The sequence below is a fragment of the Pleurodeles waltl genome, chromosome 2_2 (assembly GCF_031143425.1).
Source record: "Pleurodeles waltl isolate 20211129_DDA chromosome 2_2, aPleWal1.hap1.20221129, whole genome shotgun sequence".
NCBI lineage: Eukaryota > Metazoa > Chordata > Amphibia > Caudata > Salamandridae > Pleurodeles > Pleurodeles waltl.
The window spans coordinates 990697489-990722198 of NC_090439.1; the positions used below are offsets into that span (position 1 = coordinate 990697489).

The 24710-nt window shown below is 42.5% G+C and overlaps 1 protein-coding gene across 1 annotated transcript in view; it reads left to right on the forward strand.

Annotated features, from left to right (window-relative positions):
• The window catches only part of FAM91A1 (family with sequence similarity 91 member A1), a 253107-nt gene that overhangs the window by 225434 nt on the left and 2963 nt on the right, over positions 1-24710 (forward strand). The window contains exons 22-23 of the mRNA XM_069220714.1: positions 11769-11889; positions 16058-16127. Coding sequence (XP_069076815.1) covers positions 11769-11889; positions 16058-16127 — 191 coding nt within the window. The remainder of the gene's footprint in view (positions 1-11768; positions 11890-16057; positions 16128-24710) is intronic.

A 24710-nucleotide genomic window follows, 5' to 3' on the forward strand; every position in this document is an offset into this window, starting at 1 on the left:
AAAATTTATTTTAGGCCATTTCTGCCCCCCTGGGGGGCAGATCACCCTATTTTGATTAGGCCGATCTGCCCCCAAGGGGGGCAGAAACCACTAGGCACCGGGGACTTTTTGTTTTTTTTGTTTTACAGATGGGGAGCGACCCCTTGGACAAGGGTCGCTCCCCTGGAGGGGAAAATTGTATTAAGGCCATTTCTGCCCCAGATCGGCCGATTTTTGCTACGCCAATCTGCCCCCAAGGGGGGCAGAAACCACTAGGCACCGGGGATTTTTTTTTCACCAATGTCACGCAGGGGGAGCGACCCCGTAGGCAAGGGTCGCTCCCGGGGGTGGGGGGCAAATTTATTTTAGGCCACAACCTCTAGGCGCCAGCACAAATATTTTTTTGTGTTTTTTTTTTTTTTTATTTATTTTTTTATTTTTTTATTTTTAGAGATGGGTAGCGACCCATTAGGCAAGGGTTGCTCCCCTGGGGGGCAAAATGTATTTAGACCATTTCTGCCCCCCTTGGGGGCAGATCGGCCGATTTTAGGTCAATCTGCCCCCAAGGGGGCAGAAACCACTAGGCACCGGGGAATATTTTTTTGCGCCAATGTCACGCAAGGGGAGCGACCCTGTAGGCAAGGGCCGCTCTCTGGGGGGAGGGGGGTTCAGGGGGGGCTAATTTATTTTAGCCCATTTCTTCCCCCGGGCAAATGTTATTTCTGTGTTTTTTTTGTTGTTGTTTTTTTTAGAGATGGGGAGCGACCCATTAGGCAAGGGTCGCTTCCCTGGGGGGCCAATTGTATTTAGACCATTTCTGCCCCCCTTGGGGGCAGATTGCCCGATTTTCGGTCAATCTGTCCCCAAGGGGGCAGAAACCACTAGGCACCGGGGATTTTTTTTTTTTTGCGCCAATGTCACGCAAGGGGAGCGACCCCGTAGGCAAGGGTCGCTCCCGGGGAGGGGTTGGGGGGAGTGAGGGGGGGGGGGCAAATTTATTTTAGGCCATTCTGCCCCCCCTGGGGCCGGCTGAGCTAGAGGCCAAAATCCACAGGTAGGCACTTTGCAAAAAACACCTCTGTTTTCTGTGAAAAAATGTGATGTGTCCACGTTGTGTTTTGGGCCATTTCCTTTCGTGGGCGCTAGACCTACCCACACAGGTGAGGTACCATTTTTATCGGGAGACTTGGGGGAACGCTGGGTGGAAGGAAATTTGTGGCTCCTCTCAGATTCCAGAAATTTCTGTCACAATGTGAGGAAAATTTGTTTTTTTTGGCCAAATTTTGAGGTTTGCAAAGGATTCTGGGTAACAGAACCTGGTCAGAGCCCCACAAGTCACCCCATCTTAGATTCCCCTAGGTCTCTAGTTTTCAAAAATGCACAGGTTTGGTAGGTTTCCCTAGGTGTGTCAGAGTCACCGGATCCTCGGGGTCTGGTCACGTTCCCAACACGTCCACCACTGAACAGCTCCAAGACTCTGATAGATAAATCACAGAGACTGAGAGAGTTCATGAGGGGAAGAGGGGATTAGGAAGGGAACAGCTGGGAAGGAGACCTGTAGTAAGAAAAAGGTTAGAACACACGATATGAAAATTATATCTCCTGAAATCAATACTAGACTATGATTCTAACTAGTCACTCTGAAAACATGAACAATCTAAGAGTTAAGTTTAAATTGACTAAGTTTCAAGATGGCCGGATACCTGTAAGGGAATCAAGATTAATTAAATGAAAACTTTCTTATTCAAATACTTTCCTTTACATGAGAATCAGAAAAAACATTCTGACTAAATTTTAAACCAGTCATATAAATTCTGTTTTGAGAATGTATACTAGGACCATACAATATTGCATCTAGAAACTCTGGCCTTCTCTGTACTCTTAAAATGTTTTAACACAAATTGTGCATATATATATATATATATTTGTACATATATATATATATATATGTTCGATGGCATGTGTAGCTGCAGATACACATGCTGTGCACATCCCGCCATCTGGTGTTGGGCTCGGAGTGTTACAAGTTGTTTTTCTTCGAAGAAGTCTTTTCGAGTCACGAGACCGAGGGACTCCTCCCATTTCGACTCCATTGCGCATGGGCGTCGACTCCATCTTAGATTGTTTTTTCCGCCATCGGGTTCGGATGTGTTCCTTTTCGCTCCGTGTTTCGGGTCGGAAAGTTAGTTAGAATCTCAGAAAAATCGTCGGTATTGTTTGCGTTCGGTATCGGGTTAGTTACAACAGATCGACACCGAATTAAGAAGAGCTCCGGTGGCCCTTCGGGGTTTTCTTCCATCCCCGTCGGGGCCTGGTCGGCCCGGCCACGTGTCTCTTCAAGGCTGATGGAACGGACCCCATTCCGCTTCTGTCCAGAATGCCATAACAAGTATCCATATACAGATCAACATCTGGTCTGTAACTTGTGTTTGTCACCAGAACACAAGGAGGATACTTGTGAGGCCTGTCGAGCGTTTCGGTCCAGGAAGACACTCAGGGACCGAAGAGCAAGAAGACTGCAAATGGCGTCGGCGCCGACAGGACAAGAGCGTTTCGAGGAGGAGGAAGAAACATTCTCCACCCAGGAGTCGGACTCTGAGGAGATCGATCCCGAGGAAACGCAAAAACCGTGAGTAAGACGTCGAAAACAAAAACTCACGAGAAAAGCACTAAAGTCCAGGGGACGCCACCGCCAACAGGCCATGGCTTAACCCGAAAAGTAGGTGACCGTTCATCGGCACCGAAAAAGGGCGAGCTGGTGTCGAAGTCATCCGACTCCGGTCGAGATACCGGCACACAGCAATCTCGGGCCCGAGATAGTGGCTCAGAGAAGATTCGGCACCGAGACACCGGCACCGAAACGGGTCGGCACCGAGAGAGCACTACGCCGAAAGTAAAAAGGTTTTGTCGGAGCCGAAAAAAGCAGCCGAAAAGGTTTCGGTACCGAAATATCCGGCCTCGGAACCAAAAACCAGTTCCTACACTGAGGAACAAGGACTGTCCACACAAATGAAGACACATAGATTTGGACAGGAATTACAGGCAATAGAGCCGGATCACACACAAAGACGGCTCTTTATTCAAAAAGATACAGGGAAGATCAACACTCTTCCTCCAGTCAAAATGAAACGCAAGCTTGCCTTCCAAGACAAAGACAAACAGCCACATGCAAAGGTGGCTAAACAAGTAACACCACCACCATCCCCACATCACTCTCCGCAACCATCACCGGTAGCCACTCCACCAATGATGCAATCCCCAACTCATACAGGAATGAGTCAAGATGACCCTGACGCATGGGACCTTTATGACGCACCAGTGTCAGACAATAGTCCAGAATGCTATCCAGCTAAACCATCGCCACCAGAGGATAGTACAGGCTACGCACAAGTGGTGTCAAGAGCAGCTGCATTTCATAATGTCAGCCTTCATTCCGAGCCAATTGAAGACGACTTTCTTTTTAATACACTGTCGTCCACACACAGCCAATATCAGAGTCTTCCTATGCTACCCGGAATGCTAAAACACTCCAAACAAGTGTTTGAGGAGCCTGTTAAAGGGAGAGCCATTACTCCAAGAGTAGATAAAAAATATAAACCGCCACCAACAGACCCAGTGTACATTACACAACAGCTAACACCAGACTCTGTTGTAGTGGGAGCAGCGCGCAAAAGATCCAACTCTCATACTTCAGGAGATGCACCACCTCCAGATAAAGAAAGTCGAAAATTCGATGCTGCAGGCAAAAGGGTGGGGGCACAGGCAGCAAACCAGTGGCGTATTGTAAATTCGCAAGCTTTGCTAGCCAGATATGATAGGGCCCATTGGGATGAGATGCAACACCTTATTGAACATTTACCCAAGGAGTTCCAAAAGAGAGCGCAGCAAGTAGTAGAAGAAGGACAGGGTATCTCAAATAATCAGATACGGTCAGCAATGGATGCTGCAGACACAGCTGCTAGAACTGTCAAAACAGCTGTAACAATAAGGAGACATGCATGGCTGCGTACATCAGGATTTAAACCAGAGATACAACAAGCTGTGCTGAATATGCCATTCAACGGACAGCAGTTGTCTGGGCCGGAGGTGGACACTGCGATCTAAAAACTTAAAGACACTGACACGGCCAAAGCCATGGGCGCACTCTACTCCCCACAGAGCAGAGGCACATTTCGAAAGACACAATTTCGAGGGGGGTTTCGAGGGCAAACCACAGAAGCCACAGCCTCACAAACAAAGCCCACTTACCAGATCCAGTATCAGCGGGGAGGTTTTCGTGGACAATATAGAGGGGGACAATTTCAAAAGAACAGAGGAAAGTTCCAAAGTCCCAAAACTCCTCCAAACAAACAGTGACTTCAAGGTCACAAATCCCCAACACATAACACCTGTGGGGGGGAGACTAACCAAGTTTTACAAACATTGGGAGGAAATAACAACAGACACTTGGGTCTTAGCAATTATCCAGCATGGTTATTGCATAGAATTTATCAAATTCCCTCCCAACATTCCACCGAAAACACACAATATGTCAAAACAACATATAAATCTTCTAGGACTAGAAGTTCAAGCATTGCTCCAAAAAGAAGCAATAGAGTTAGTACCAAAACAAGAACTAAACACAGGAGTTTACTCACTTTACTTTCTGATACCCAAAAAAGACAAAACTCTAAGACCCATACTAGATCTCAGAATAGTAAATACATACATAAAATCAGACCATTTTCACATGGTTACATTACAAGAAGTAATCCCACTGCTCAAACAACAAGACTACATGACAACACTGGATCTAAAGGATGCATATTTCCATATACCAATACATCTTTCACACAAGAAGTACCTAAGGTTTGTATTCCAAGGGATACATTACCAATTCAAAGTGTTGCCATTCGGAATAACAACTGCGCCAAGAGTTTTTACAAAATGTCTAGCAGTAGTAGCTGCACATATCAGAAGGCAGCAAATACATGTGTTCCCGTACCTAGACGATTGGTTAATCAAAACCAACACGCAAAAACAGTGTTCACAACACACAAATTACGTCATACAAACCCTACACAAACTAGGTTTCTTAATCAATTACTCAAAGTCACACCTTCTGCCGTGTCAAACACAGCAATACCTAGGAGCAACAATCAACACAGTAAAAGGAATTGCCACTCCAAGTCCACAAAGAGTCCAAACATTCCAAAATGTCATACAAGCCATGTATCCAAACCAAAAGATACAAGTCAAATTAGTAATGAAACTCCTAGGCATGATGTCCTCATGCATAGCCATTGTCCCAAACGCAAGGTTGCACATGCGGCCCTTACAACAGTGCCTAGCATCACAGTGGTCACAGGCACAGGGTCAACTTCTAGATCTGGTGTTGATAGACCGCCAAACATACATCTCGCTTCAATGGTGGAACAGTATAAATTTAAACCAAGGGCGGTCTTTTCAAGACCCAGTGCCACAATGCGTAATAACGACAGATGCATCCATGACAGGGTGGGGAGCACACCTCAATCAGCACAGCATCCAAGGACAATGGGACATTCACCAAAAACAGTTTCATATAAACCACTTAGAACTGTTAGCGGTATTTCTAGCTCTGAAAGCATTTCAACCCATAATAACCCACAAATACACTCTTGTCAAAACAGACAACATGACAACAATGTATTACCTAAACAAACAGGAAGGAACACACTCGACACAGTTGTGTCTCCTAACACAAAAAATATGGCATTGGGCGATTCACAACCACATTCGCCTAATAGCACAATTTATTCCAGGGATTCAGAATCAGTTAGCAGACAATCTCTCTCGGGAACACCAACAGATCCACAAATGGGAAATTCACCCCCAAATACTGAACACTTACTTCAGAATGTGGGGAACGCCACAAATAGATCTATTTGCAACAAAAGAAAACTCAAAATGCCAAAACTTCGCATCCAGGTACCCACAACATCAGTCTCAGGGCAATGCACTATGGATGAACTGGTCAGGGATATTTGCGTACGCTTTTCCCCCTCTCCCATTTCTTCCATATCTAGTAAACAAGTTGAGTCAAAACAAACTCAAACTCATACTAATAGCACCAACATGGGCAAGGCAACCTTGGTACACAACACTACTAGATCTTTCAGTAGTACCTCATATCAAACTGCCAAACAGACCAGATCTGTTAACACAACACAAACAACAGATCAGACATCCAAATCCAGCATCGCTGAATCTAGCAATTTGGCTTCTGAAATCCTAGAATTCGGGCACTTAGACCTCACACAGGAATGTATGGAGGTCATAAAACAGGCTAGAAAACCTACCACTAGACACTGTTATGCAAATAAGTGGAAAAGATTTGTTTATTACTGCCATAATAATCAAATTCAACCTTTACACGCATCTGCAAAAGAAATAGTAGGATACTTACTACATTTGCAAAAATCTAACCTAGCTTTCTCTTCCATTAAAATACATCTTACGGCAATTTCTGCTTACCTACAAATTACGCACTCAATTTCATTGTTTAGGATACCAGTCATAAAGGCGTTTATGGAAGGCCTAAAGAGAATTATACCACCAAGAACACCACCAGTTCCTTCATGGAACCTCAACATTGTCCTAACACGACTCATGGGTCCACCTTTTGAGCCCATGCACTCTTGTGAAATGCAATACTTAACGTGGAAAGTTGCATTTTTAATTGCCATCACATCTCTAAGAAGAGTGAGTGAAATTCAAGCATTTACCATTCAAGAACCATTTATTCAAATACACAAAAATAAAGTTGTTCTACGGACCAATCCTAAATGTTTACCAAAAGTAATCTCACCGTTCCACTTAAATCAAACGGTAGAATTACCAGTGTTCTTCCCACAGCCAGATTCTGTAGCCGAAAGAGCACTACATACATTAGACATCAAAAGAGCACTAATGTACTACATTGACAGAACAAAACTAATTCGAAAGACAAAATAACTATTTATCGCCTTTAAAAACCTCATACAGGAAATCCAATTTCAAAACAAGGCATTGCTAGATGGATAGTTAAGTGCATTCAAACCTGCTATCTTAAAGCTAAAAGAGAACTGCCTATTACACCAAAGGCACACTCAACCAGAAAGAAAGGTGCTACCATGGCCTTTCTAGGAAATATTCCAATGAACGAAATATGTAAGGAAGCAACATGGTCTACGCCTCATACATTTACCAAGCACTACTGTGTAGATGTGCTAACTGCACAACAAGCAACAGTAGGTCAAGCTGTATTAAGAACATTATTTCAAACTACTTCAACTCCTTCAGGCTGAACCACCGCTTTTGGGGAGATAACTGCTTACTAGTTTATGCACAGCATGTGTATCTGCAGCTACACATGCCATCGAACAGAAAATGTCACTTACCCAGTGTACATCTGTTCGTGGCATTAGTCGCTGCAGATTCACATGCGCCCACCCGGCTCCCCGGGAGCCTGTAGCCCTTTAGAAGTAGATCTTAAACATTTGTAAATATATTACTTAAAACTTTATTATGTACATACGCATTCACTCCATTGCATGGGCACTATTACTAGCATACACAACTCCTACCTCACCCTCTGCGGGCAAAACAATCTAAGATGGAGTCGACGCCCATGCGCAATGGAGTCAAAATGGGAGGAGTCCCTCGGTCTCGTGACTCAAAAAGACTTCTTCGAAGAAAAACAACTTGTAACACTCCGAGCCCAACACCAGATGGCGGGATGTGCACAGCATGTGAATCTGCAGCGACTAATGCCACGAACAGATGTACACTGGGTAAGTGACATTTTCCATATAACACCATTAAAGGATTGTGCACCATGAATAACACAATATGGATTCAGGAAACAAATCACATAACTTGTCAACTAGTGGCATACAATAAACAACATGAAATAAACTCGAGGAGAGAATCGTGCGTCTTTGCGATTCGAGTGTCACCATGTAAAATACCAAGAAATGGTAGCACGCAATGAATATCAAAGTCAAATCATCATTAATTGAATCGCACGTCTTGCCGATTCGTAAAACACAATGTAAATGTCAAGAAATAACAGCTCACAATAAATAACAAGATCAAAGTACAATGAAACGAATCGCGCTTCTTTTGCCGATTCTTAAGCCACCATGTAAATGTCAAGAAATGGTAGCGCGCAATGAACAACAAAGTTAAATCCTCATGAAACGAGTTGCGCGTCTTGCCAATTCGTAAAACATCATGTAAATGTCAAGAAATAGTAGCGCGCAATGGACAACAATGTTTAAACACCATAAAACGAATCGCGTGTCTTGCCAATTCTTAAGCCACCATGCCAATGTCAAGAAATGGTAGCACGCAATGAATAACAAAGTCAAACCTTTATGAAACAAATTGCGCCTCTTGCCTATTTGTAAACTACCATATAAATGTCAAGAAATGGTAGTGCGCAAGTAATCTGTTACTCATTTAAGAATTAAACCAAGAATATGAAAATTCTCAATAACGGTGTCGGAACAGTCCAACCACGTCTTACCGCCTGGATCAATGATTACCAATGAAGGATGAAGGGCAGAAGACTGGAAGATCCAAATAGGCCGCCTGGACAGGAGCTCAGTAAGAAGCTGCTGCTCTGCACCGGGACCTCTGAATAGTGAGCACTGGGAGTTCGGCTGACTCTCTTTTATAGAGTCTTGGCCCAGCCCAGAACCACACCCAGGCATGTTGCAGGGAAAGTCTCTGGAAGGCCCTGGAAAGGGGCCACACCCTAACACACTCTGAAAACTTGCAGCAATACATTGCAAAGGAACAGTATTTGTAAGCATATTAAAAATAAGTTTTCAGGATTGAACTCTGCAATGCAAAAGGTTAAACCACAACATATCAGCACAATGCATAAATTACGTTGTTTTGATAGTGCTGGGTTTTTGCATTTTTGTCGCCAATAGAGCGCGTACTGCTCTGGTGTTGACCAGGTGCCGGCTGAGCTAGAGGCCAAAATCTACAGGTAGGCACTTTGAAAAAAACACCTCTGTTTTCTTTAAAAACATTTGATGTGTCCACGTTGTGTTTTGGGGCATTTCCTGTCGCGGGCGCTAGGCCTACCCACACAAGTGAGGTATCATTTTTATCGGGAGACTTGGGGGAACATAGAATAGCAAAACAAGTGTTATTGCCCCTTGTCTTTCCCTACATTTTTTCCTTCCAAATATAAAAGAGTGTGTAAAAAAGACGTCTATTTGAGAAATGCCCTGTAATTCACATGCTAGTATGGTCACCCCGGAATTCAGAGATGTGCAAATAACCACTGCTCCTCAACACCTTATCTTGTGCCCATTTTGGAAATACAAAGGTTTTCTTGATAGCTATTTTTCACTCTTTATATTTCAGCAAATGAATTGCTGTATACCCGGTATAGAATGAAAACGCACTGCAGGGTGAAGCTCATTTATTGGCTCTGGGTACCTAGGGTTCTTGATGAACCTACAAGCCCTATATATCCCCGCAACCAGAGGAGTCCAACAGACTTAACGGTATATTGCTTTAAAACATCTGACATTGCAGGAAAAAGTTACAGAGTAAAACGTAGAGAAAAATTGCTGTTTTTTTCACCTCAATTTCAATATTATTCTTTTTCAGTTGTTATTTTCTGTAGGAAACCCTTGTAAGATCTACACAAATGACCCCTTGCTGAATTCAGAGTTTTGTCTACTTTTCAGAAATGTTTAGGTTTCTGGGATCCAGCATTGGTTTCACGCCCATTTCTGTCACTGACTGGAAGGAGGCTGAAAGCACACAAAATTGTAAAAATGGGGTATGTCCCAGTAAAATGCCAAATTTGTGTTGAAAAATTGGGTTTTCTGATTCAAGTCTGGGAAGCTGGTGATTTTATCACCGCAAACCCTTTGTTGATGCCATTTTCAGGGGAAAAACCACAAGCCTTCTTCTGCAGCCACTTTTTCCCATTTTTTTTTTAAAAACAAAAAAAAACAATTTTCACTATATTTTGGCTAATTTCTTGGCCCCCTTCAGGGGAACCCACAAAGTCTGGGTACCTCTACAATCCCTAGGATGTTGGGGAAAAAAGGACGCAAATTTGGCTTGGCTAGCTTATGTGGACAAAAAGTTATGAGGGCCTAAGTGCGAACTGCCCTAAATAGCCAAAAAAGGCCTGGCACAGGAGGGGGAAAAGGCCTGGTAGCGAAGGGGTTAATAAATGCAAAGGACACCTATATTTGATTTACTATGAAACATATCTAATTGACATCAGCTGTACAATTACTTTAAATAGTAGTGGCTACCTAGTTCTATCTCTGATTGGTGTTCCTGGGTCAAAAGCCTCCAGCTGCGGTGAATCTGCACACCATACAAAGAACATGATAAAACCATAGGTAAGGAGCCTTAGTGTGCATGACCCAAGTGGTCAGTCCTCCAAACAAACCTCAGGTAGCAGATGTAGAATCAATCACAAACTGATATTTTTTTCTGAGCTAACTTGAGCCAGTTTTATCCTGTGTATACAGGCAGCCTCAGATCCCTGGCTTACCGATCTGTGGTTTTAGTCAGTAATATGGGCAGCCTCCGTAGCAGGATATATACAGATTATCTGAAGGAAATATTCTTTATACCAACCAAAAAAGCCACATTTTCCTGGGTCTCTTACCTTTGTATTCAGAGGGAGGAAAAACTAGGAATCACCCAAAACACATTTATGGCGCATTTAACAAAATAGAGTGATTAATAAATATGCTTATGTCTTGCCAGAACATATGAATCAATTTTATGTAATGAATGTTTCCCAGTGGTAAACTGTTGTCAGTCAGAGTGATAAGAAGCACTTTTAAAGTTGTTCTTAACAATTGTTTTTAAAACATGCTTTTTTATTTCTTATGTCCAATGAGTAAACCAAGGTATAAATTGTCAAGTGACAGATGCAAGTATTGTGACCAAAGATTTAGCTTCTTTATTTCTCCGAGACCGTTAAGGTCTTGCAAGATCAGCGTGATCCCAGGTATTAAATTAGTTGGCCAAGTCCTTTGGCAGAATTGTATAAAATTAACTTTCTTTACTACTATCTACTGTAGGACCATAATCTCAACCTTAAAAATGGGCTTGCTTGGTAGACCCTGGAAAGGAGAACAGGACTCTAAGGGGATAATACTGGGCAAGATGTAAGCATATGGCTAAATTTTCAAGAATGTTGTATTAGCATTAATCAATTTAGGCATGAATTTATTTTTGACAATCAACATGATTGGTTCTGCAAAGGGACTCTCAATAGGAACCACACAAGTCTTGTTGCCTATGCATCCATGTTTTATTTGCCCTTGTTATTTTCTTCACTCCTTTTCCAACTTTGGATTCAAGAAAGTTCAAGTGCTGAACGGAAACAGCTGCTGTTTGTATAGGAACACGTAATTACATCTAATGGCTTCTGCAGAAAGGGTGTATCTGTTTATAAATAAATAGTCACCTTCTACCACCTTTTTAAAAATTCATGTTTGCCCGTTAGAAAAGATTTCCTTCTCTAGGTATGTATCCTGTCATTTTTATCTACACCTTACAAATAGTGGTGTCATCATATCTTTATCAGAGACAAGGCAGAAATAGATGTAGGGAATGTGAAGCTAGAAAGTTCTGTGATCTGTTGCCCTATTTACACCATTCTTCTACCAAGCTGCATCTGGTTGCATGAATGCTTTTGTACTTTCCTCTTTGCACTAATCTCCTTTAAGTTTATCATAAGATGAAATGCCCAAACAAGCAGTACTGGACTTGTTGTTTGCTTCTTTTAGTGTCAACGGAACACCAATGGGTCCCTCTGGAGCTGTGCTTCGGAATTCCACTCTTCAGTTCAGAACTGAACAAAAAAGTCTGCAGGAAGGTTGCAGCCCACAGATTATGCAGTAAAGACAGGTGTGTGACTTTTCAGTTTTGCAACTTGGTGGCAGTCTATCTATTGAAAATTAGCAATATCTTGTATTCACTTCATTGTTAAACACTAAGCTAAACAAGTAATGTGTCAAGACAGTTGTAGTCGACTGCCATGCTATTACAACACTGTATTTCCTACTGATGGGATAATGTGATATTTGACAAATTGTGTGTGATGATTTGGATTGGTTGATAAGTGGTTTCCTATCAAGTTTTCTGTTGTGTTGTTTACCTTCTCTTGCATGTTTTGGATTCCCATTGCATTTACCAGTAATTCCAACTGGAGTTCCTACCCTGACACAGCAACACAGGCAATCCGTGAATAATAGAGATATAAACAGTCAACCTAGTATTAAAAAATCTCTTTTCTATAATTTACTGGAATTCTGCAGGAATACACAGTATTATAAAAATGGATGATGCTAAGGTGTTTGATTGGTCATAACACCATATACATACAGGAGAGCTGGTCTAGGGAGAAAGCCAGGTTATCTGGTGTGGGAAATACAGGCTGTTAGGTTAGGTTACATGAGAAGGAACTACTAATTAGAGGTCTAACATCCTTTGTTTCAACAAGTAGGGACATAATGATCTTAGCTCTAAAATATGTTCAGATCTAATTCAAATACGCAAATTGGACTGTACAAAACTCTAGGGCTCATATTTTAGGAAAATAATGTTTTTCAGTGTTTATATTCATCTGGGTAGATTCTGAAAACCGATATTTTGAAAAACCTTACTAGATGGTATAATGATCTCTTTGTACTTATGATCCAGAAATAAACCTGATAATGTCGGAAGACTTTAAATTACGTTTTTGAATCCTCAACCATCAGTTTGAAGGACTCTAAAATGTTTATGCAAACTAGTATAGTCCTGAGATGTATTCAATAAACCAAAGAAGACCTATTGATAATATGATGATTTTGTCGAGAATTTTGAACCTTTTGTCTTTGCCAGGCTGCCTTGTGGGATTCCACAACGTCCGTCTTGGTAAAATGGCTTTCTGTCATACTAAAAGAACATAAATGACTTAGAAGTAGTGATTTAAAGAAATACAATATTACTTAATGTATTTCAACTCAGAGACCATCAAAAAAAAATGTGAGGGAAGCCAAGGAAAATAGGAAAGAGATGGATGGATAGTTTAATGTGAGCCTGCACTCACAACTCAAAATAAATGTGTTCATAAAGTAGATGAAATGTAATAGAAGGATGCCCATTGGCAATTTTGTTTTCTGTATATGCCTGGAACTACAGATTATTCCGTACACATATCATGTGCCACCCATTTCTTCATGCTAACATTCTTAGACAGTGAAAGTAAACCTTTTGCAAATATACAAGAGGCTACACTTGAGCGTTGGGTGGAAGAAGCTAAGGTTTTTCCAGTTCACTAAGTCTGATTTAGGAAGGGTTGTGGGACCCTTGGCAACATACTTGTATTGAACTTTAATGCTCAAAGAACAACCGGATGCTTTCGACATTGTGACTGAAGCTACAATTTCCAGAAAGCATATGGGTTTGCATCAAGATGAGTGATGTTTCCATGGTGAATAAAAGGAAACTAGTTTATTGAGTGTTAAAGCAAAGTTGCATGCTGGACCCATTACTGTTTATGTACAGCTGATCTGGGAAATCAAAATAAAGGGATTATGTATTTTCCGTCAACATTGGGAAGTCAGTACATATCCCTGTTCTAGTATGCAGATAATAGTCATACCAGACACTGCCTCCATCAGATTGCAAAGCGCACTCGGGGGGTGATGAATGCTTTCAGTAAACAACTTGGTAGTTAATGTGAATTAAATTAAAGTAATATGGTATAGTGTAATGAATGTTTCTTTTTACTGGATCTATAGATGAATTAGGTGTGTGGCAAGACAGAAGACCTGGCTGCCAAGCAGTTTAATGTATGAAATGAAATACTACCTTTTAGGCAGTATTTGAGAATTATATTTGAATTTACAGAGCCCTTCGGATACTCCCTTGTTTTACATCATTAAAGCCAAGTTTGTACCTGCACTGATATATAGTTTGATGATCTTTGGTGATAGGATGAGCTTGGCACTTGTTATCTCTGCAGGGGTAATTGTCTTAAATTTAGTTTTTGTTTCTCAAGGCCCTATCCACTGAGTCAGTTGAGGTTAGAATGTGGACTATGTAGTGTGACGTACGCTAGGTTTCAGTTACATAAACTACTGCTGTCTGCTTTGCAGTGCCTGCCACAGCATGTTAAAGTCTATGCTACAAACAGAATTAATAGAAAATATGGGTAATACTCTCTTGGGAAAATTACCTAAAATTAATGATTGAACAATTAACTCCGTTTTGGTACAACTCGTCTTCTTTTGAAAGTGTAATTAACCACAAAACTGAAGAGCTTCTTTAGTAGGCGGATTTGATGAAATGATTTAAATAAAGCAGACCTATTTTACACTGGAGACCTCTAGTCATCTTTACTTAAGTGATCCAGCTAAATATAGTTTAAATCATTTTTGCCTAAGGTTCTATTTTACTTCTATTTCAGTATCAGTTAGTAGATTTAGCTAATTTAAGAAAATAAAATGTAGCTTTCCCTGCTATTGTTTCTGTGGTGCGAAAGTGAAATCCATTTCTCATTTGATTTTGTGGCTGCCCTGAATTAAAATATCAACACATAAGATTACTGAACCCAGTTTTTCACAAAATAGAAGCCTCAACTTTTAATCAAGCCACAACTGGAACAACTCAGCAGCTTAACAAAATGTGTGGATATATTGCTAATTAAGTTAGAGGGCTAGGCAGTAGAGTTGCATTCCCCATCAAATCATGTTGGGTAGGCGAGTATTTCTAGGTAGTATATTGTATGAAGGCTTTAAACGACAAGTCTTTGCTTCTTGTTTTTTTTTTGGCCGTACAATAGTATTTTTACTGATTATTTTGCTAAATTAGAGTGTGAATAGTGTTTTCCAAACTGTTTAAGCCTAGCTAATGATGAAGTGTTTTAATCCTATGAACAACTCTAAAGTGAGATTGAAGTTAATGGGAAAGGTACAGGGATTTAAATAACATGGTTTTAGCTTTTGTCTCATAGAACAGCCCCTGTGTCTTGAGTACATTTATACTGTTTTCGTACTGTGCATATAATTTTGTATTTTGTATTCTGTATAAATGTGGAGTTTGTTTTATCCATATAGTGTAATGATTTTATTTGTCAATACATTTTCCTTACAATAACTTGTGCGTGTGATAACCAACAACAAGCAACAACTGCTTGCTTCTTTTATTTATTTATTTTTTACTTTGTTTTCTAAAAGTGTGTATATGGCACAAATGGCTCTGCTATCACAGCAGCAAAGTACGGTAATTCAAAGCTCTGGGTTATAAAGTTACAAAAATATCATTTGTCAAGCTACAAAACTGTTGAAGTTTAAGTTGTTTTCCAAAATTCATAAAGACTAGAATATTTCCCAGTGCAAATATGCAGTGCCATGTCATAAGAGAACTGTGCTAATGTGTGCAACCTTTAGTGCAGGAATATCTAAATGGAGTGTATCACCTCAAACTCTTACCTAGTTATATTTTGGGTTTCTAAACCTAAGAGATGTTGAAAAGGTGGTCGACATCTAGTAAGAATTGCAGGCTTAGCCTTCAGAGTGATCTCTAAAGACACTAAGGAGATGACACCGACACTTGTCTGACCGGATGTGTGCATACATTTTTTCATGACAGCAATGTCTATTTAAGGAAGCTAGCCAAACCAAAATTATTGAAGTCTCTCCTTAAGGCTGAAAGTGCTGTTTTCCACAAAATGGAAACTGCTTCTTGTTTGACAGTCTGAGTGAATAGTTCAAAATTTGCTAATTTCACAACAGGCATGTAATTGAAAAACAAAGGACCTGCGTCACAAACAAATTCATTAGCTGGAATCCGCAGGTTTACAACTTCACCTGGTGCAAATCTACCAATTTCAGAGACTTTCTCAAAGGTTTCCAAGAGTACACCTAGAAAAGATGCCAGAATTTCTAGTTCCTAGCTTTTAATGTACAGTTATGCTTGCAGAAATAACTGTTATATTTCTAGGGTTGCATATAAATTGCTTTACTTAGAGACATAAATTGTGTTTTTAGTATTGTGTTGTTTACTGCTTTATTGTTTCTTGTTACAGTCTTCAGAATCTTTTGCATTCCAGTAGAAAACTTTCTCTACAGGTCCTTAACTTTGTTCAGTCATTCCAGGTACCTTATTTTTTATTTCTAAATACCTTTCTACCTAAGTTGTAAGTTCAAACTATTTTAATGAATTGTAAGAAAAAAGTGATCATTTACTTCATAGCTTCTCATGGTTAAATGTTGCATATTGCTGCAGTAAAATGTTTAAGTTTTTAAGGAGGCTTAAAGGCAAGCTGTTTTTTATGGGCATTAAAAAAAGAAACTATAACAACTAGGAAGAGTGCAAATTATTTTATTAAGTACAGTTACATCATCTTACATTTGCATTATTTATTTTTTTTGATTTTTTTGAAAGTTATTTCACGGTTTTGTGAAAGCAGTGTAAACTCTTGTTCAATTAAATTGGACTAAGTGGTAACTCAGCTTTTAAGATAGAGGTTTACCAATTTATGAAACATTATACGAATCTAACTATAAACTGACATTGGTTTTCACAGTTGTTTACAATTTATTTTTATTATATGCCTTAGTTTTACTGCTATGTCTGGGGTGTCAAGGTTTTGATGGTCTTTGAAAATTTTTAGTGGCATTCTAAAATAATGGTTGTGTCTTTTCTTTGGTTAGTTGTTGCTTTAAAACATGTATTGCCTGTAGTTGGCAGAGATTGAATTGAGGTGCATGTATGTGGGAAACTAAAATAAATGAAGAAGCATGTATGATGTATTAAGTTACACTAAGAATATTCTTTAAATAAATACACTTAAGACCTGCCAGTGGTGCACATTTTTGCGCGTTCTGTGTGCCAGTGAGTTGTGTAGTTAGTTCTCAAAGATTTGAGATTTATTGATTACCCCAGTGTTTCTCAACTGCGAAGAGATTCAATATACCAGGTAACTAACATGTCTATTTCTACAGGCATAATATAGTTATGCCTAGAACGTAGGTGACAAAGGTTCTGTTGTTACATATTTTCCAGTAAAGGAAAGCCAACAGTTTAACATAGTCTTGTAGATGGAAAATGACAACATTTTTGGAAAAATGATAGCCACGTCAGCGGAATGTTTGTAATTTTGACATGTCAGTTGGTTATATTCAGAACCAAAAAACAAAATACTTTCAGTTGTATCAGACCTGTCTCCCGACCGCTCCTTCGGGTCGCTCTAGGACAGTCTTGCTTCCAATTTAAGGTTTATGCATTCTGCCCTAATGTTGGTGGACCTTGATTACAAAAATATATGCATATATTACAACCTTCTTTAAGCCTAGAGTTGCCTCCTAGCAGGTTTTGTGCTAGAATGACCAGTATTTTATTGTCCCTTCCGGAATAAAAATTTGAAAAATCATCAAAGCTTCTGTTTATTCCCTAGTCAGTACATACTGTAAACGGTGAATGAAAGAAGAAACACTTTAAATGTGTTCTACTTCTACAGATGCTTTTATGCCCTCTGGCTGAAAGGTAGGGCTAAATAAAGGCAAAAAGGCCATGTTAAAAATGAATATAGACTACTTCATATAAAGTTATTTTTATGAATCATGTCCGGGCCTTTACAGAAACATAAAACCTATATTGGACGCCCTTATTTTTCTCTTGGAAAGATGGCAGACCTACTTGTGCCACTTCATACACCTATATATTACTGATCAAATCATCTGCACAAAAGAACATTTCAACATTTGCAAATCTTCTTTTAAGTCATTGAGCATTTAAGAATACAGAGAAACATTTCAACTCATTGTTCAAGATCCAGTGGTTTGATTGTTAAAGAAACACTGGGCTTTTTTCTGTATAACATTTTCTCCAAATGAATGTCTTAACAAAAGTCTTGAAACATAGATGATTTTATTCTGATACAGCCTTTGATCTTCTCAGCCTAGGATCGGCTTTGGACTTCTATGCTCTTGCGAGTCTTTATTGGCGGAAAACAAACCTTCAGAACCAATACTCCACTACTTCCAATGAGTTAACACAGAAATTGAAATCACATCCCTGGTGCAGATGTGTAGCAGTGGCTATTGGTACCCCCTTACTTGAGTCTAAACACATACTTCTTTTTATTTGAAGCATTTAAAAACAAGCAGCAAAAAATCAACTGATTTGTTTCCATTGTTCCTGCTAATACTGGTGTTTCAGGCCAACCATGGCCCTTCTTCAGGGTCTTTTGGGATTGGAGTAGAGCAACTAAATTAATAAATACATAAAGATTTTTAAAGGAGGCGTGGCTTGGGTGGCCAAGAAGGGAGTCTTCCCTCCATGAGCTCCTGGTTGTTCGGAAAAGGCTTGGATGCCATCCTGGCTGCTGGCATCACCTGGGGTGTGGAGAAGGCTTGAACACCATTGGGAAGCCCATGTGGAACACAGACATGTTTTTAGGGTCTCCCATGCAGACACTTTGTGGCTCGTCCTGGGCTGGGTAGTTAGGGGCCTTGGCAGCTGCACAGCACCAGTGTACTGCCTACATGCCTTGATCCTGGCAGCAGGAGCTCCGATCAGCCAGCGCAGAGTCCTTCTGCTGCTGCATCGGAACCCGTCCGACCCTGCTTGCTTCTGGACAGCAGGTGGCGAGCCGACGCTGACATCAGGGCCTGGAGCTTGCAGCCTGGCCTATGATGCCGGGTTCCGGCCCCCCACGCTTGGAGCTTGCTCGTCTTGAAGTGTGTGTGAGGGCCTTAGGTGACTGACAGGGTGCCAGGGGAGACCCCATTCTTACTTTTTTCTCTGCTGCAGGGGGTAGCAGGCTCAACTGAAGTCCTAGTCTTCCCTGTGGTCCTTCTCCTCCCCCTGGACTAAGTGGAATACTGTTGAAAGGCCTGGGGCTGACACAGGGCAGAACGGAGGTCTAATTACTTGTGCTACTTGGGCTATTAGCCTTCTCTGGGCTGGACGGTTGGTGCCAGAGTCTCATTGATGTGTGCCTGCCTAGTATACTGAGTCCTGCTTTCCTGTAGAGCGGCCTCATCATAGACTCCTTCTCTAACGCCTACTGCCTGTTGTACCTTTCTGAAGGGCATGGGAGCCCTGCCAGGCCACCATGGATTTTCCTTGACTTGCCTTTGTGTGGGTGCTGGGAGTGCCAGCCTGTGGGACTTCCAGCCTTGCCTTGGTCAAATCTATGCCACGGCCTTCACTGTGAGTGTTCCTGCTGCCAGGACATTGGATGGGTCCTTGAACAGGCGGGTCGATGGGACCGATTCAATGGGGTGGTCACTTAACTACACAGTTCTGCTGCTGCCCGCTTCAATACCAGATCCTCCACCAGAACATTCTGCTGCAGCCCTCTATCATTCTTAGTCACAACATAGGCACCCTCCAATCCCCCCTCAGCCCCCCTCCCACTCAAGCACAAATGAAAATCAACAAGGTTACAGCCCCACCACCTCAAGCCACCAAATCAGATGGCAGGGACAAACACCTCTGTATCGAAGTCTAGCTCCCTGGACTCTTCAGAGATATTACAGGCCATTCAGGTATCTCAGCTGGCCCTGGAAATGACAATTGACGAAGTTGGGATCGATGTTGCCCTTCCGCAACAAGACTTGCACAACATGGCTGACCAAGTGTTGGGTGCGGAAGGGCGTGTATCTGTCCTGGAGGACTCTGTCATGACACTTAAGGCAGAGGTAGCTCGCCTGTTAGCGGCTTCCCACATCCTAGAAAATTGTACAGAAGATGCCGAAAACCGACCCAGGTGAAACAACATGAGGTTTGTGGGGTTACCTGAGGGGATGAGCCACCAAGAAATTCTTGGAATAATTACTTTTGTCTTGGATCCAGTAGCGGATCCTACCGCCTTGCCTTATCGTCAAGAGGGCCCAGAGATCACTGGGAGTGAACAACCACCCGACCCACCCCTACCTCCCCGACTGCTCCTGCAGCCTGCATCATCCCCTTTTCACCAAAATCCTAAACTATTGTGACCAAGATAACATCCAGTGTTCTGCCAGGCAGAGGGAGATAGCCCGCTTTCAATTCACCAGGTGTCTCCTCTTTCTTGACAATATTCGCCTTGTCTAGCGGCAACAAAAATCACTCAAAGCTGTCAAATGAAAACTAAGGTCTTTGAACATTATAAACTTGATCCTTTTTTTGGCTCGGCTCAAACTCCTCCATGCTTCTAAATTCCTCTTTTTTGATATTCCTGAGGCAGCATTGGAGTGGGTGACCGAACAGCAACCCCTGTGCTGACACGCTCCACCATCCTGGTACCCACCCAAGGAGGGCACCAGGCGGCTGAAATTAATCTGTGGAGCCACACCAAGCGCAGAGGGACTCCCATGATAAGGGCTTGCACAGATGGCTCAGCCACCTCTGACATGGGGGCGGACAGTCCTGAACATCGGAGCGAGGTGGCTGATGCAGCGAGCCCTGTGTGGGGAGAGACCCCCGCACCTCCCCACCCAACCAAAGGTTTTATCCTCTTGAGGCAGCAACATAGAGCACCATATCGGCTGACTCGAGGAACTGCCCCAAGAGTTGAGTTGATCTGACTAGCTTTGCCATCAGCCTGCTATCCTACTTTTGGAGTGAGCCTCCGGAGGGACGACGTAGATGGAGGACCCCAGTAATGTTACTTTTATGTGTGTTTTGATCTTCTTGGGGTGACAGATGCTTCTTGGTGTGGGGTTGTCGCAGATGAGGAAGGGGAACTTTTGTGGGATCGTTTTGGCCCCCTTGGCCTCAGTTTTTCTAGCAGTGACTGTCTGCCCGTTTCTCCCTATACATGACTTCAGAGGGTTAATCACCTTCCTTGGCTTGCTCTTGAGACATCTAAGCGGACCTGGATGCAGGGGGTCACACTCTCCACTTGTCAGACACCTTATACTACGGCTGTGCTTAAAAGTATGTCTTGGAATGTCAACAGCTTTAATGACTGTATGAAACACAGCACAGTGTTGGGGTTTGTGAGGCGCACAACACCAGACATCCTTATGCTACAGGAAGCACACCTGTTGGGCTCCCGGTGCCCATTACTGGTCTGCTATGGGTATCATAGGGTGGTATCATGCTGGACACAGCAGGAGCTCCCAAAGGGGTTGCCTTCCTTCTTCATAAAAGTGTCCTGCTAGTGGTCTCCTGCGGAGGGTCTGAGCCCCTGGGGAGGTATGTGATGTTGTGACTGGGGGCAAGACATATAACCTGGTGTCCTTGTATGTTCCTCCCCAGTTGCTTGGGCCCACCCTAGACTCTGAGGGCTGTGCTGTTATTTCTCCTGCGGGGCATTACAGTGCTGGGTGAGGGCTTTAGTATGATGGTTTCACCTCTAAAGTCTGCTCCGGGAGGCCTGGTGCAGGCCCTAACATGTGACTGGCAGATGGGATGGCCATTCTTAAGCTTTGTGACATCTGGCGGGTTTTGAACCCTGACACTCTGGCATATACTCATATGTCAACAGCACACAAGACACAGTCCCTGATTGACTCATTTACTGTGCCTGCCACTGACTTGCTTCTTAACAAAGATGCCTGCATTCTTTCCTGGGGAATTTCAGACCACTCTCCTGTATTAATCTGGAATGGGTTGGCTTTGCAATCTGAGCACCCCAATTTTGGAAGCTGAACGCTTGGTGTTTGACTACCCTTGGGGTCTCTAACCACCTGCTCCAAAAGTTGGGCACCTTCTTCACCCTAAATGTGGGCTTTGTAGAGTCCCTGGGGACTTTGTGGGCAGCAGGCAAGGCCTATATGTGGGGGTGTTGCTTGCTCGCACCTACAGGCCCGAGATAGATGGAAACTTTACAGGTGGAGGAACTGGAGTCCTGCATTGCGCATGCCAAGGAACGTGCGGGCACTAGTGAAACACAATCCCACCGGCGGCAATTGACAGGGCAACCTTGAGAGCCTGTCCTGCTGGATTGCATCCCAAAGCAGGGTTTATGGGTGGGGGGGGACTAGCTACACACAGCACAGTGGACAAGCTGATACCTTGCATAATGGACCCTGCCTGTGGGACAGTTGTGTAATAGCATCGGAGAACTTCTACTACTCCCTAAACGTGCACCACACCTAGTGAGTTTCCTACTTCTTTGATAGCAGACTTACCACTGGCACCATACCGTTGTCAGACAGAGCTGAGTTAGACCAACTGATTACTCTGGATGAAATTAATGTGGCCCTCTCAGACTTGCAAACTGGCAAAACACCTGGCCCTCATGGCTTCCCAGTAGAATATCATTAAAAACTCTGCCACTCCCTGCTTCCCCATTCGTTGGCCATGTACAGCGAAAGTGTTGCTTTCCGGACGGGCTCAATGTGGCGAGCATTGTGGTTCTTCACAAGGCGGGAAGCCCCCCACACACAACTGCTCATCCTATCGCCCAATTTCCCTTATCAACAGTGACCTCCAAATATATGCTAAATATTGGTCTATAGACTCCTTAAGGTCATACATGACTTGATTCACCCAGACTAATGGGTTTATGCCCCAGTGCAATACACGCCACTGCATTTGTAGGGTAAAGGCGGGCCATGGCTGGTCCAAATCGATTTTGGTTCCCTCGAACAGGCCCCCGATAGTTACGTCCTGGCACTCTCTGCTGCCGATCCACAGATTGAGCTTCCTTTACCTCGGCATAGCTGTAACTTCTTGCTGCTCACTCCAACTTGGACACTAAACTAGACGTCGGTGGTCCGTAACAACCAGAGGGATTTGAATAGATGGGCTCAACTGCCACTTAACCTACTGGGCAGGGTGGCGCTTTTTTTTTTTTAAAGATGATGCTCTTACCATGAATACACTCCACAGTGCGCCCCTTCCTTTGGTCTGGTCAGGTACCTCACATTGCGTTTGGGAAATGTGTACAATCTACCTTTGATGGGGAGGTAGCAGCAGCAAACCTGCATCTGTATTACTGGGCCTCTCAGTTGGTAGTCCTCAATGACTGGCTCAATGTTGGATGGGGCAAACTGATGTCCATGAGTTGGAAAACGTTTATGGACAGGACTATTGGGGCCCTTATCCCTGCACCCTCCCTCACCTTACCAGAACTGTATTCCTGACATGGTGATCTGCATTGCGATGGAGTGGGTGGATGGATAGGATCACACTGCACCCCCCCCTCTGGCAGGGCACTTGGTTACATTATGTGGCTAACTTGGTGCCTCTACTAGGGCATGTGTGGTGAGGTGCACATATGGTATCCTTTTGAGATATACAGACCAACTTTCATTTACAATTTACCACTTCTTCAGGTTCCTACAGCTCCGCCATACCTTGGCCTTTCACCAGGAGCTTATCGGAAAGGCGTCTGAGTCTAGCTCCCTAAAGGCCAAATTTCTTATAGTTCCACTGGATATGGGGTATATTTCTAGTGTCTATTGTTCTCATTTTCATAATTCACCAGACTTATTTGCATCTTTGAAGCTCAGCTGGGAATCATGGGTTGGTCCCTTGCTAACAGTGATTGAAGAGAGGCTCTTATGTACCTAGAGAATTGGTAATATCGCCTAGGTTCCAGTGATCCAGGTGCACATTTTATACCCCATATACTTGACAAGGTTGAAGCTCTGGCAGACGGCAGCAAGAAACTGCATGATATAGGTGCAACATTGATGCAGCAGACTTCTTCCTTGTGACTTGGTCCTGTCCAGTGATCAAGAGGTACTGGTTCACTGTCTTCGAAAGACTTGCCCACATACTGCACCATCCGATTTACTTTGGCCCTCGTATTGCTGTTCTTGGATTGATGGAAGATCTGGGGGGAGTTCCAAGAGTGACCTTCTCCTGGTGGTTCTGTGGACATTGGTGGCTAAAAGGGACATAGCTCAATTATAAAACTCGTCAGCCCCGCACTCTTGGTGGTGCGGCAAGCAACCATGGACTGGTGCATGAAATTGAAGGAGTCAATATAAGCTGCTCATGGGTGTCCTCATAAGCATAAAAAAAGATCTGGGGAAAATGGTGGGACCATTGTGGGTTGCAGGGTTTGACCGCACACAGAATGGTGACACAAGTTTGTGATGGTTGTGCACTCTGGGGGTTCTTGGTCTGTTTTGTTTTCTTGCAATAGTCAATAAATTTGATTTGTTAAAAAAATAAGGGATTTAAAGGATACTAATAATAAACCACTGTTTTAAAGAATCCTCCTGTTTAAAGAATCATCTGTTACGATTTCCTGTGTGGATGGAGCACTTTAATTCGAGACTTCCTTCTCACCTTGTGTTTAGCCTCATGTATGGGAGCTTTTAAACGGAGCCTTATGTTCTTTGCAAAATCCGTAGACAAATTAAAAAGGCTAGGGAATTGTATATCACTGGTGGTATTTTCGAATCCCTGAATGCATAAGATGTTTTTACATTTTTTTTTAAATATAGGCCTCAAAAATGCAGTTTCTTTTCTCTCAGGTTACTTTTTTTAATCAAAAACAGTGAAACCATTTTATGGCAAACATTCCCCTTTTTTCTTATACTCTTCAATCTTCACATGCCTGCCTACATAATCATCACTTAGCAGAAATCTTAAATACATGCTTTCCCTTTGTGGTAGAGGGTAATAAACATAAAATAAGTCTCAAGTTATGGTGCCCTAACTACTCCAGGAGGCAGTGTAGCTTATTCTATTGCAAGGATTGCAATCTACCACAGAATGCTGATGGGAGACTCCTCCTTAAACTTGATATATGATATTTTGTTTCCTTGGTCGGTATTGGCATCCCT